At 35.8% G+C, this 14,828-nt stretch overlaps 1 protein-coding gene across 1 annotated transcript; it reads right to left on the reverse strand.

The window, feature by feature from the left end:
• Positions 1-6,532: 6,532 nt before the first annotated feature.
• Positions 6,533-10,966, reverse strand: LOC130712990 (probable polygalacturonase). The gene is made up of 5 exons (XM_057562799.1): positions 10,267-10,966; positions 9,391-9,511; positions 8,666-8,840; positions 7,838-7,908; positions 6,533-7,686 (listed from the first exon to the last, which is right to left on the reverse strand). The coding sequence occupies exons 1-5, from the start codon at positions 10,708-10,710 to the stop codon at positions 7,052-7,054; spliced, it is 1,446 nt and encodes a 481-aa protein (XP_057418782.1). The 5' UTR covers positions 10,711-10,966; the 3' UTR covers positions 6,533-7,051.
• Positions 10,967-14,828: the final 3,862 nt, after the last annotated feature.

A 14,828-nucleotide genomic window follows, 5' to 3' on the forward strand; every position in this document is an offset into this window, starting at 1 on the left:
TTCCCTCGTAACCCTGACTCTCCATGAAATATCGCCCGCGAAATGAAAATTAGGGTCTCCAAGTGTACCGCTGAGTCAGCAAATGACGGGAAACTGCTTACGTGGCCGAGTGCAATTGGGGTGGAGCTACTGGTGAGTGTGAAACTAAAACCATTTCAAAATAAAAAAGATAGCCAAAAGAGATTCACACTTACATAGTTACAATTTTTTTTTGGAAAAGATCATACTTAGTAAAAACGAGAGGACACCTAGAGAGCCATAGAAACCATTAACAATCAAACGAAAGGAGGCTAACCTCTTCAACCCAAATAAACTTAGTCAGACAATCCGTAACAAAATTTTAAGAATGTTGAACATCAGAAAACTCAAAGTAATCAAAAGTTGAGACTAAGTCTCCATAATCATTAAAATTGAAATGAAATACACAATGTTCGCCCGAGATCGACGCCACTCCTCAAAGAACTACAAACAATCAAAGTTGTTGGTGCTGGCTAGTATGGAGCTGCATTGAGGACAACATGGAGAGTCGAGCTTGAATGCTCTCACAATAGGAGGAAACATCGTTGAAGACAAAGTTGCCGCGGTCCTCCCACACAACACAAATCTTCCAACTTAAATTTCAAGGTTTGTTACTGTTCAAAAGTGCCATTATTTTTTTGTTACCAAGGAGGGTCGCTAGCAGCTCTCTAGTCTCTCCAACCTTGCATCTTCCCGTGATTACCATCCTCATTCGTCACCCTACTTCACCGAGACTCCGCTGTACCTATTTCGACGTCCCACCGGCCAACTGTTGCATCGAAGGCCGATCCCTAAGGAGGTGATCTACTGCCTATCCTCCGGCAGTTTTTCCTACAATCAAAGGTACTTTCCACCTTCAATCATCTTCTTCTCGATTTCTTTGCTGCTTTACAGTCTGTTTGGTCCTTCTCTACCCCATATGCTATCATCTATTAGCTATAATCCATTTTCGTAGTCATTTACAGTTGTAATTTGGCTGGCCACAGCTTGCAGTTCCTGTCTATAAATATAACTGCTCATACTTTGATCAGTTCATACTTTCATCAGTTCATTTTTGTTGATTTGTGTCTATTGTCTCTAATGTGTGTATTGTGTGTATTTCAGTCTACTGTCCTGTTCTGAATGGGAGATATGAGTTCTCGTGTCAGTGCTTTTGGTTTCTTTTTTCTCGGACGTTTTAGGATACACAGATTCAGGAGTGTTAGCTCATTCATGGAAGGTGGATCATTTTCCACACTGAGGTAAGCCATTCTCCTTGCTTTAGATCACTCTACAGTTTTTCAAAGTTTTTTAAATTCTTCTTCAACTGCTTGCTTAACATTTGACTTTTGCTGATGGTGTTTCTTGGCAGTTGGAATTTTTTTTGATGAATGGATATGTATTAAGTAGTTTCATCATTCTGGTATGATTTTGCCTCTTTAAATTTCATTTTGGATAGGAAGTTATATCATTATTCTTATATCTAATTTACTTTTCCTTATCATCATTGGCAGACCATACAAGTCAATGAAATTTAGACTATTAGTTTGATGAGTTAGTGATTTTTTCTTCCCATAGTTTCTTTGATGGACTTTCCCTTCTTCAATAATTGATTCTTGATGCGGACCTTATACTTTTGTCATCCTCTTTATCTAAGATTTCAAGAGGAGATTTTGGTTATACTTTTGCCATACACTTTAGGCTAAGATTGCAGGTTACAAAACTGGAAAAAAATTGTGAGCGTAAAAGCCAAGAGAAGAATAAATTGTGTGTTGTGTTTAGTAGAGTTGGCGGGCTATCTTGGTCGATGAAATTTTTTCAGCTACATGATTCTCTACATAGGAATATGAAATTCTATTGAGTGAGGGGATTTTGGTTGATGCTTTGATTGAGATTTGAGCCTTTGTTTTATAAGAGATTTTGATCGATGACTTAACTGAGCCCATGTCCGGTGAAATGCGGTACTTCTCTTTTTCCTAATCTAGTTGCAGCCACCTAACATTAAGCAGTTTCAATCTTCTGGGATATCATAAGGTAATTTATTGTGTCATAGTGATTCTGCATAGACTATTTACTAAGAAATATGGAAATTGTAGACTCTGTAAATTAATTTCATTTGTTATGCTCTTGACTAAGAGCAGCAAACTGTAATTTAAAAGGCAAAGCAGCATGACTTCTTTCATGTCTGTTTGTTATTGATGTTCTTCAATCATTTAGGTTTTTCTTGATTTTGCTTTCATCTTTTAATTATTCCTCTGTTGGTACAAGGTTTTTTTTTGGATAGCCTCTGTTGGGTGATTGTCTCTCCTTTGCCTGTACGATTTTGCTCTAATGACAATATGACATGGGAAATTGTAAGACTAAAATTTAAGATTACACTTTATTGCTTTGGTATAAACAATTGATGGTATTTAGTACTATATCTTTAGACATTTATATAAGGACCCCTCTAGGATTCAGTTATTGCTGCCTAATTTTTTACCCTTTGATTTTAATTTTTAAATACTCTCATAACACATTTAAGGATAACTTCAATAGGTTGGTGAAGATAAAGACCAGAATAAATCCTGAAATTTTTTTCAGGCATGAGCAGGGCATCCCACTGCTTTCAATTAAAGACAATTCCAACCACTTTTTTAATGAGACGCCAACAGGTTTCACAATTGCACATCACTTGTACGGCCAATGTTCCTGTGCAGTTTATGAGCCAGCTCAGCAGACTAAAAATTGAAGAAATGCTATTTACATTAACTTTTTCAGCATAGTTTGCAAGAAAATATAAGTTTATGTGGGATTCTAAAATAGGCCTGGGTATTACTATGATGTCGTTACATTTAGCATTTATGTATAATTTGAATGGAGTTAAATGAGTAATTTTTTTGTACTTTTAAAAAAGGAATGTTCAGTAGCAAAAGAAAACAACCCCAAGCCCTAGGGGCCAAGTTTGAAGACTAAATTGAATCTGGAGCATTGGTTGGCTCATTTATCAGACTTTCATTTAACTGTTGTTCCCAGTTTCGTTTAAAAATTATGCAGCCATATTTGGTTGAACTATGGATGTTTTTAATTGAATGCAAATATCATTGTTCAATGCTTCTAGCGATCATCCTCAGTTTTCTATATGCGAGTGCTTTATTAACCAAATTTATTAATGAGTCTTACTTTGGTCTATTTGTATTTTAGGATCTGCTGAATCATTTTTCTGTTGAGAGTGGCATCCATGAACTTGGACTAGGTTGAGACACTTTTCATTTAAATGCTTTCCTATTTGGAGTGAGGACAAAGTTTGAACAGCAGCTTCTCTTGGAGAAGATCTTCAAGAATATGATATAGCGCCGGCAAAGTTGATGACTCACGTAGCAATTGGAAAGGTTCAAGGCACTGGCATGCCAAAGCTGCTTAAGGAAAATAATAAGGAAAAATAATATACTCTTTTATCAGCCTTTATTTAAGTTTGATTTCCATCTTTGTTGAGAAAATTTGAAGCCAAATTGTAATTGATCTGATGGATGTTTGATACTTAATTGTCCTATGGAATTAAATATTTTCAATTGAATATAAATTTCTTTCTGGAACTCTCGATCATTATGTGCTTTATAATGATAATTGGCATCTCAATTATGCAGTGTAAGGTGATGCCTGTTTAATGGAATGTCAAATATACCTGATTCAATGCTACATATGCTCTACTAATATGTTCTCTAACGTGTTTTCATGGCCTTCTCCAGTTTTTAATTCGTTGCTTCAAGTTTTCGGTCTCTTCCATTTGCTCTCAAGTCCACTTTTTTTTTTGTTGCTTCCAACTTTGGTCCACTCATTTGTCTCTTTCAGATCGGTGAAAGACTTCCTCTGCTAAGTGGGTTGGTCAAATCCATTTGTGCCTTCCAAGTCTATTGTTTCTACCCAGTTTTTTTTTTTATCAAGGTGATCAAAAGGTAAGTTCAAATTAACCTGAAATTAATTTTCTGCTTTGACCTTATTTTTTTCCCCAATCAGATTTTATTATAGGTTTTACTATACACCTCCTTTCACTCGAGAAACAAACGATGATCATAAAAATGAAACGATGAAAGTTTATTTCTATTTTACAACTACCTGTTTGAATTTTGGGCTGCTTGATTCAAGGGTGTCATCCTTCTTTGATATGTAAGACTTCATTCCATTTTAGCTTTAAAATCAGTTTTACTTTAATTTTAGGGAAGAATTGGGGTCTCATGGAAGTGGGATGGACTTCAACGGGATTTCGTCATTCATTTTACGTTATTTCTCTAATGTGATTGCTCCATTGTGTCGCTTATCTGGCTTTCGGAGCTAGATGTCAAGTATTTCAGATCTTTTCCATAGAAAAGGACAATTAATTTTACTTTAATTTGAGGGTGTGCATGAATTGTTTCTTCGGTGTCTTTCGAATGACTAAACATGTCAGAACTTGCAATTTTCATTGTTGTGGGAGCTGAACCTGATTCTTTTTTGTTCTCATAAACATTGAAAGAAACCATCGAAATAAACATTGATAGAAATGATAAAGCACATAATTCAAATCCATGAGTAAGAAATAATTGATCTTTTGGACATATTCACTTGCTCTCCTCATGGCTTTCGTTTCTGTTTCCATTCCATTGCATAATTCATTGCTAAAGTCCTAATATATGATCCATGTTGTACATTTGGGTAAGTGAGTTTACCGATTATGTGTTTTGTAAACGATAGTGCTTCAGTGGGGAATATATGACTTGGCACTATTCGAGCTTTTAGATAAACCAAAGGGTGGAGAGAGGCTGAATCAAGTGATTGCAGTGAATCCAAATCTCGAATGGATGAGATAAAAATGTTTCAAATATTGTCGATACATGTGGAACTTAAATTTGTTGTGACTATGAAAGTTGTGTAATGTGGAGAGCAATTACATGATTGCTCCATGTCTATTTTTTTTTATAAGAGAATTCGATTAGTCTACTTTGTGACTATTTTTTTCTATAATCGTTCTACGCAATTGATAAATGGATGTGACCTTTTTCTTCTCCAAAATAGTTATATTATACCGTTATTTAGTTAGTATTGAAGGATAATATGGTTGAAGGTGTGTCAATATGTAGGATAATTGATAAAATGTTATTTGTGTTATTAACTATAAACAGTTTAATTGTGTTTGTTGTACATTAAAATGTCTCTTAACTTATCATTTTATCATTTGTGAATTATCAACAAATATTGTATAGTAATTATGATAAAATTGTAAAAACTCCACACGTATGTGTTCCATATACCTTAAAGTTAATTATCGGTTTTTTGTCATCTTAGCAAAGTTAACAATTAAGTTTGTTCATTTTAGATAATTGTGTAGATTACAAAATACTAAAGGTATGTAAATTAATTGTTCATTTTAGAAAATTATAGAATAAAAAATCATAAAACATAGAATCGCTCTTCCGTGCGTCGCACGAACACATACTATTATCCTTGTGACCACAAATGATATTTTATTATATTCAATTAATTAATAATTATGTTTGTTTTAGATAAGTGCAAGTTCTTTTGAAGTCACATTATCAATAATAATGGAACTATTTTCATATATAAATTAAATTAATTATATAATAAATTCTTATGAAACCTTTAAGATTTCAGCTGTAGAAAACATTATGCAGTATCTAACAAAATTAATTTTGTTATCATATAAAAGTAATGATAATTCTTAGAAAAGCTCCAATATAATTTTAGATGTACTTTAAATATTACTATGTATCTAAATCCTATATAAAATTTAATTAATTTAAAAAATTACTTTAACTATGTATTAGAATAGAAATAGAAAAACCACAAGAGGTGGCACAAGTGGTGAATGTGCATTTCCTTAAGGGATTTCGCCTAGGCTTCTGGCCCAGGTTCGATTCCCTCTGAGGTAAAAAATAATACATTTGTGGCTAGGGACATCACTACCGTATCCCGAGCCAGATTAGTCACGTCGAGCCCATTTCCCCCTGAAGATTGTGAAACAAATAAAACCTCCGTGCATCGCGCGGGTATAATCCTAGTCATGGAAAGACAAAGGTCAACACCAATTGCATCTCAATGAGAAATAAAACGCTGAAAAGAAAAAATAGAAAACTTACAATCATCATACATTATTAGCATAAATTTGTGCAGTGAAAATATTGAGTATGAAACACTCATTGTTATTTATTGTATTGCATGGAATAAAAAATAGGGTAAATTACACTAAGAAATACTTAAATTGTGCCATTTTCTTTTTTATTTTTAAAATTGCATTCCCTGCTAATTATCAATGAATATGTTCTTATGGCGGTGTTATACTGTAGTATTTTTTTGTATGAACATGTTTTTCTGAACACTTTTTTACTCTGTAATTCTTAATACTAATTCCACCTAGTTTTGGACCATCATTATCAACCATGAGATTTTAGAATACGTGAATCTATTCCGACGAGCTGTAACGTATGTGGCTATTCTGAAGTTTAATCCCACTGCCTTAGATTTTAAAATAGTGTCTACAATAAATATTTTACAGCCATGATAATCTACAATAGTTTTCTCCAACTAAAAATAATTAATAATTTATCATAAACACCCCTGATTCATCATCCACCTTACACAACAATCTAGTTCAAAAAAAAAATTCTCTGAAGTCAGGCTCTCAAACTGTCTATACAACACCAAAAAATAATTTTACAGGAAAAAATCTCGTAAAGTAAAGCACAAGAATAATTGGTTCACTGCTGGTGCTAAGCAAGCTAAACCCAAATTTGATACAGCTACAAATCCTAAACCCCAATTCCAACTTCTTGTTCTATAGCCACAAATCATGGCAGAAGAGGGAGCATGACATCAACCAGATTGGTATTCTGCCAGTTCCAATCATAAACATGGAATATGTAACGTTAATTCAGGTTACATGAACCTAATTCATTCCATCATTGTTTTTGCATCAAATCAATCTGCCCAAGCAAGACCAAGAGCTGCTTAATCAAGCAGTAAGGTCAGCACACCCTGATTTTTGGAACTTGGAACATTCCAGATTTTAGAACGGTATAAATCAGGAAGGTGAACACCAAGATGAGTTGGCATTGTTCTTCAACTCAGAACATGGCACAGGTAACACATCAGTGGCAAAACCAGAGACATGTTCACAATGCCATGTTGAAGATGAGGCAACACCAATAAGAGAAATATTTCTGAAACACAAGCCTTCAAATGATGAGCCCTCTACGCCTTCCAAAACTGGGGCTTTTGTTGAATTCACACAAATTATATTACTGATTAAAATGTCCTTGAATCTTGGAACAGCTTTTGGATCCCACCCATCATCAGGGTGGTCGTTTGAACCTCTACTGAACCTAATAGGTATCTTCACTCTCTCCATTCTTATATCACTTATACTAACATTTGTTATATAGCCCCCTCTGCCTTTATCAGATTTTATGCGAACACCAGCTGCAGAATCCCACACGTGCAAATTCTCAATTGTAATGTTTGCAATTCCACCAGACATCTCGCTGCCTATTCCTACTCCAGAACAAGTTGGGGTGGTGCCCGAAACTCTCCGCACTATGATGTTGGTGCTTGGACGGGCCATGGTGATTCCATAGTGATCCCAACCACTCTTGATGGCTACTAGATCATCTCCACTTTCTATGTAGTTATCTTCAATGCATACGTTGGTGCTTGAGTCTGAATCATCATAAAGGAAATTAACAGGTAAGATAAGAGACTGTAAAGTTATTTATGTCTATCACTTGTCCACTTGAATTTGTGCACAGGAAGCTCTAAGCCAAGGATAAAAGAATGCAGGAAAGAGGGTAAATAGTAAAAAAGGACAAACCTGGGTCTATGCCATCAGTGTTTGGAGCATTGAGAGGAGCCAAGATTGTCATTCCTTTGATCACAACATTACTGAAACAACAATATGAAAAAGCTGTTATTGAATTTCAAGTGTTTCTGTAGTTACAAAAGCTATCAGCATAATTAAACTGAATTTCTTTCAGCATGTATGATCAGACAGGGTATGATTTTGCAATGTGCACAATGTAAAAAGATATCCATTTAATTGAACTAAATTACGATTTAATAGTTTCCCAAAAAATCACTCAGAGCTATTAGGAGTGTGTTTTGAAAATGCTCCTGATAATTTGAGAAATTTGTTAGCTGCATTTTATGGTATTATAGTACCAATTAGGAGGCGTTTGTTTCAAGATTTGGAAAGAGATTCCCGGGAATATGAAGGTTGGGAATGAACATTTCTGCGTTTGTTACAAGATTGGAAACTATGATTCCTGGGTATCAATCATTCCCGGGAATAAAATAACTTTCACAATTCTCATGATTTCCTTCATATTGATTCCCATGAAAAAGGTTGGGAATCTTACATTCCCATGGAAAAGATGAATGTAACTTCCCACTTCTCCCACAATTTATCATTTTTACCTTTATTTTTAAGTTTTTTTAATTTTTAAATTAAGAAAATTTTAAAATGTTCCCGGAAATACAAAATACTTACCAAACACATTTATAAAATTTACCCAGGAATAACATACCCGGTAATCATATTCCTGAGAATAACATTCCCGCATTCCCGGGAATGCGATCTCAAACCTTGAAACAAACGCCCCTTAGGACTAACACAAGAGACAAAGAGCCAAGAAGATCAAACCTGCAGTAAACAGGATGGATGGTCCAAAATGGAGAATTTCGAAAGGTGAGGTTGGAGACAAGAACATTGTCAGAGTACATTAGTTCAAGGAGGTGGCCCCTTGTGTGCTCCAATGTTCTGTTCCACCAAAGTTCCCACCACATCTTCCCTTGACCATCAACTGTCCCATTTTGTCCTACAAAACCAGATAACTAAATTATTTTTTGGCTTTTTCCCCTTAAATTAGCATCAATCACTGCGTTGAAAGTTGAAACTTTTGAACATAGTAGTAGTCATTGGAGCCCTCATGGACTAGGTAACCCAATTTCGCCTTCAGTCTTCAGAGACTATGGCCCAGTTTGGAAGAGCTTATTTGAGCTTATCTGACAGCATAAGCTCTTATGCCAGTGTTTGGGAGAGCTTATGCAAACAGCTTATGGTCTGCCATAAGCTATTTTCAGCTTATTTTCATAAGCTACTCAGGATAGCTTATGAAAAACAGCTTATGCTTATACACAACTTATTTTTAATTTATTTCAATAAATTTTTAAAAATAGCTTATGAATAAGCGCTTATGTCATAAGCGCTTATGACCATAAGCGCTTAATTAAGCTGTTTATCCAAACGGGGCCTATTTTGCTAGCATTGTGCCAAAAAGGAGGAATATTTTTTTACTTTTCTCTCTCTCCCTTTCTCTTTCCCAAATTAATAAGTGAGAATTGAAGGAAAAAGTCCATAAATTTTACCTGTGATGATAACATTGCGGACTCCATTTCCATGTATAAGGCTAATATGTCTTCCACCTAACCTTTCTCTGCCTCTTCCATAAGATGGCAATGGTTCAATTATAGGCCATTCTTCTGGGTCCTGTTAATTGAAACTTCTAATTAGCAAAAAAAATATTACACTTAAATCAAATTGCCATAAGTATAATTAATCAACATAAAAGTGTTTACAGAATAAAAATAAATAGGAAAATAAAACTTGCAAGGTATAAAACAGACATCATTATTTGGTGGGTTCCATTTTGTTTCTGGACTATGTACCACATATCGCCAAAGAAGTCAAAAAGCAACATCTCACTACTTTTCCAAAGAGAGGAAAACAAAAACACTGCAATTTTATTGAAAAATGAAAAAGACTTTCCAATTGACTTGTTTATTACAATTTTTTCCATAAAAAAGTCAAAACCAAAATCATCTGCAGAAGAAAACCCAAGTTGCTGTTCAACCAAACAGGTTTTTATTAATTTTGCCAGTAAATGTAAATTTTACTCAAACTAAATAACATAATGTAAATGGTGACTGTTTGAACCCTAGGTGAGTGTTCGATTCTTAGAAGTTGCACACACTTTTAGGAAAACTTTTAACATTCACTACACTCGGATCGAAATATTACGAGAGTAAAAAAATACTCCTATTGTCAGATAAAATTGCAGGTTCAGAATAGTCATGTAGCATATTTCAATCTACTTCTAACTTGTCAGAATCACTTCTATTGTAATAAAAAAAATCACTTCTATAAAAGTTACTGGCAGTAACTTCTTTCAAAACAAACATATAAGAAAAAATGTGAAACAGAAATAAGAACAAAAAGAATGTAAGGACAATGATATTAGGCACCTGAGAAGCCAAAATAACAGCACCCTGTTGTAGAAAAAGCGTGAAATCACTGGTGAGGTTAAAACTACCGGTGAGCCACTTTCCGTTGGGGATATTCAGCTGGGACCCACCTCGATCACGGAAGCGCTGCATGAACCGAATCGCCCTCCGAAACGCCTCCGTGTTCGAGGTCTTCCCGTCGCCAACGCCGCCGAAATCCTCGATCGACGCGACCACCTTCCGCCGTGGAACGTCGTGGAAGAAACCGGAGCAGGTGGTCTGATCCGGCGGGGATGGCTCCGGTCCGACCGAACCGGAGAGCGTCCAGACCGGTAAAACGGACCACGTGGAAAGCTGGAGGGAGAGGATGGTGACGACGGTGAAGAGGAGGAAGAGCACCGCCCATGAGGGTCTGGTACAGGTTCCTAGGATGAGAGGAGCGAGGGTTACTTTGTCAGATTCCATCGGAACATGAAGGGAGAAATGGAATGATGCAGCATAAAACGAATGAACGACGGAGATGAAGGGTTTTTGAGGTGTGTGGTGGTGGTGGTGACGGAGAAGGGTGGTGGTGGTGGTGGAGGAAGATGCGGTTGCGGTGTTAGTGTTGGCGTGTTGTGATAGGCAGAAAGACGTGAAAGTCGAAGTGCGGATCGCACTACTGTTGCATATGAGAGCGCGTTTGGCCGTTTGCGATGACAGAAATTTTGAGGAATTAAAAAAGGAAAATACGAGTGTGTTGGGGGAAAGGAAATATATGTTTTTTTTAAACAAAAATAAAAATATTATATAAGAGGGTATGGGACCCGTTCAATAGGAAAAACTATCGGACTCAAATAATACTTACAAAAAATTATATTTACCTTTGTTTTTTTAATGGAGTAATGATACGTACATACCTCATTTACTATTTCATCTTATTTCGACACATTTTTTTTCATATTCTTTTCTGCATTTTCTGTCCCATCACGAATAATATTACTCTTTTTTTTTTTTTTTCTTTCTTTAGTTAAGGTGAAAGTGAAAATAGATTGTTGAGGTAACATTATTGGGTTGGAATGTGGTTCTAGTTCTCTTGTTTGGATTATATGTTTGATATTAGTCATACATGTTATTTTATCAAATTGAATTTCTTTCTTTTGAAACACAACAACAAGCTAGTTGAGTAAGCTATTTATCAAACACTAGTTGAGTAAGCTATTTATCAAACACTACTATTTTAGTCAAACAAGCTTATCCGCAAGCAAAATAAACTTTTAAGCTAATTGGAATACATCATACATGGTCAAACACACTCTTTATGTTTCCATTTGAAATATGAAATGATTTTAAAAGTTTAGAGAAAAAATATTAGAAAATTATTGAAGTTTCAATAGAAAACTTGAGATAATTTTAAGTTGGTGGAATTTGAAGATTTGGAACGTTTGGTTGGAAAGTTTTGAGTGGGAGAACATCTAAGATAATGTACCTTTTTGAAAAAAATTGAATATGACAAAAAAAAAATTGAGAGCTTTCTTTTTACTCCATTCGCCCTTAATTATAAAACTCTTCAAAAACACATTTATTGTTTTTTTTATATAAGACCCTTTAGTAGATTTAAAAATATTTATTATTTTATTCATATATACTCTTTGTAATTTTTTATGGTAAAATCACGCTTTCATTCATTGATTCGAAAAGGAAACATTACATAAGTCATTGGTCAATAAAGGCTCAAGGTCAACCGTTCATCCTCAATCCAACACACAATCCTTATGAATGTAGGCTAGTTTTAACATAAAATTAACCGTCTTGTTACCACTCCTACCAATATGAGAAAGGTGAAAAGAGTTAAACAAGGTACCAAGAACCTTGCGGTCCTTGATCAGCTCAACAATGTATGAATTTGCAGCAAATGAGGAGCGCTATGCATGAAAAACCGGTAGGAAATCAATCTTTGGAGTTACCTTTGTGTGACCCAACTCATGGCACAACATGAAGAGCCCAACACATACATTAAGCCTCTATTGTCTCAATGTCTAGTTGGTAGCCAACAGAGAAGGATGTCGCAACCAACAACTCACTGTGCTCGCCCTGATAACCACTCCCAAGCGTGCACAACAGTCTAGTTTAGAAGTTGCATTTGCATTATTTTATTTTTATAATTTCAAAATTATTGTTAATATTTTTTCACACTACTTTACTTAATATTTTATTAAATATAAATGGAGAAGATTGCATAAAATATCTTAAAACGAATATATTAACTAAACATCTTCATATGTTTTCTTAATGAGAGTAATTGTGTGAAAAAAGTCTTATGATTAGAAATAACATTTTAATTAAAATAAAAGTGATAAAGAAACTTATAATGCTTTAAATATTGAGAAATTAAATTCAAGTGAAATATTATTTAAAAATTAAATTACACAATTTAGTGCAATAAGTAATTTTTATGAGTATGTTGAAAAGTTTTTAAAAATTTATGAATACTAACAAAAGTTGCATTTAGGGTGGTTTGAACTACAAACATCTACTTTAATTAAAATAACCACGTGCAAGTTGAATTACACATTTGGTGGTATTAAAATTCTCGTATATTAAAATACATTAAGAATTGTAAAGATAAAATCATTCAATAGATAAATTTATAAACTAATTAGATAAAATTAATAAAATAAATTGATATGAAATAAACTTTTTTTTTTCAATACATACATGAAATAAACTTTATAAGAGGAGATGCGCGAATAAATGGATACACGGACCAAATGTATATTATATCAGCAATAAATGAAGGGTCCGCTCCCAGAAAACAAAAATACTTTTTGTCTGACGTTCTGTCCCGTCCCGTGTGTCAAACTTCTCATAATCATGTGCGGCCCGTTATATTTATTTTTTTGGTTTCTTGACATTTTTTTTAACAATAAGAAAGAAGATAACCACAAAAGGAAATGGCTAAACCAGAGCTTTCTTACACTAAGGGCCCGTTTGGTATGCCGTATAGTATAAGACTAGATAATATAAGACATGATTATATTAGCTTTGATAGGATAAGGCCTGATAAAATTTTAATACTATACAACGTTTAGTCATACACTATATAATTTGATGACGACAGTGGTGGTGGTGGTGGTAGTGGAAGATGATATGATGGTGGCAGTGGTGGTGGATGGTGGTGGCGGCGACAATGGTAGTGGTATTGACGATAATGATGACGATATCAACGATGGTGACAGTGGTGGTGGTGGCGGTGACGGTGGTGGTGGTGGTGGTGGTGGTGGTAGAGGGTGGTGGTGACGATGGTGGTGGTAGTAGTGGTGATAATGATGACAATATCAACAATGGCGGCAGTGGTGGAGCGTGGTGGTGGTGGCGGTGACAGCGGCGGCGGTTATGGTGTGGTAGTAGTAGCAGCAGTGGTGGTGGTGGTGGCGATTGATTAAATATATTCAAGTAGTTTATACATCACACTCTTATCATGTTTTATCCATCATGTCGAGGGTGGATTAAATAATCCATCATTTTAATGTATAAGAGATGATTGATAAATAAGCTAATACAATATAATATTATAATGTGAGCACCAAACAATTAATCTGGTTTGATTTAAGCAGCTAGATGATTCAGGAGAGTAATGGTGATGATCAATAGTTTCAATGTGCGAAGAGTGCTCTTAGATCAGGGTAGTTCTGTGGATATCATCTATGACGACGCATTTGACCAGTTGGGGTTAACAAATAAAGACCTGATGCCATACTCTGGGACTTTGGTAGGCTTTTCGGGGGAACAGGTATGGGTGCGCGGCTACTTAGATTTGGACACAGTTTTTTGTGTTGATGAGAACGCAAAGCTCTTGCACGTAAGGTATTTGGTTTTGCAGGTAGTGGCATCGTGCAATGTCATCATTGGTCGGAACACGCTGAATCACCTCTGCGCAGTGATATCAACAGCTCACCTGGCGGTGAAGTACCCGCTGATCTGCGGTAAGGTAGGAAAGATCGCGGTAGATCAACAACGGGTGAGAGAATGCTACAACAACTGCCTTAGTTTGTATGGGAAGAATGGAGCTAGCGATGGGCACAGATGTCACGAGATTGAGATCTTGGAAGACGATCAAGGTCAGCAGAGCATACAGGGCCAGGGTCAAAGCGGCGCGAGAAGACAGGGACGACAAATTAGTGAAAGGTATGGGGGGTCGAGGAGCAGCCGGAATCAGGAAAGGCCAGATGGTATGACAGGGAGAGATTGGCAATTTATTGATGCTCATGCGGAGGAGCGCTGGGCAAACGTAATTGCGGACTTGGAAATGTACAAATTCAGTAGGGGAGTACTGGCGATTGAGCCCAGACTTACAATTAGTCAGGAAAGGCGCCTGGAGAAGTTGGTGGAGGAAATTTTTGACCTCTTTAATTGGAGCCAAAAGGACGCAGCACTCTGGGGATTATCTAGGTTCAGGAAGCCAACTCTTTTGGGCATGCGACAAGAGGGAAGTGGAGAAAATGGGGTAGTGATACAAGGTGCGGTTCAGCTAAATCCACAGCAAGGCGGCGGCGAGCAAAGTGAATGGGAAAAAGTTGAGCAACCCCGGGGCGAGCCGAAGA

This window comes from Lotus japonicus, chromosome 1, assembly GCF_012489685.1.
Source record: "Lotus japonicus ecotype B-129 chromosome 1, LjGifu_v1.2".
Classification (NCBI taxonomy): Eukaryota; Viridiplantae; Streptophyta; class Magnoliopsida; order Fabales; family Fabaceae; genus Lotus; species Lotus japonicus.

Coding starts and splice junctions, on each gene's coding strand:
- LOC130712990 (XM_057562799.1), bottom strand. CDS start 10,710: ATGGAATCTGACAAAGTAACCCTCGCTCCTCTCATCCTAGGAACCTGT. Junction 9,512..10,266: donor CTGTTATTTTGGCTTCTCAG/GTGCCTAATATC, acceptor TTCAATTAACAG/GACCCAGAAGAATGGCCTAT. Junction 7,687..7,837: donor CACTGATGGCATAGACCCAG/GTTTGTCCTTTT, acceptor ATGATGATTCAG/ACTCAAGCACCAACGTATGC.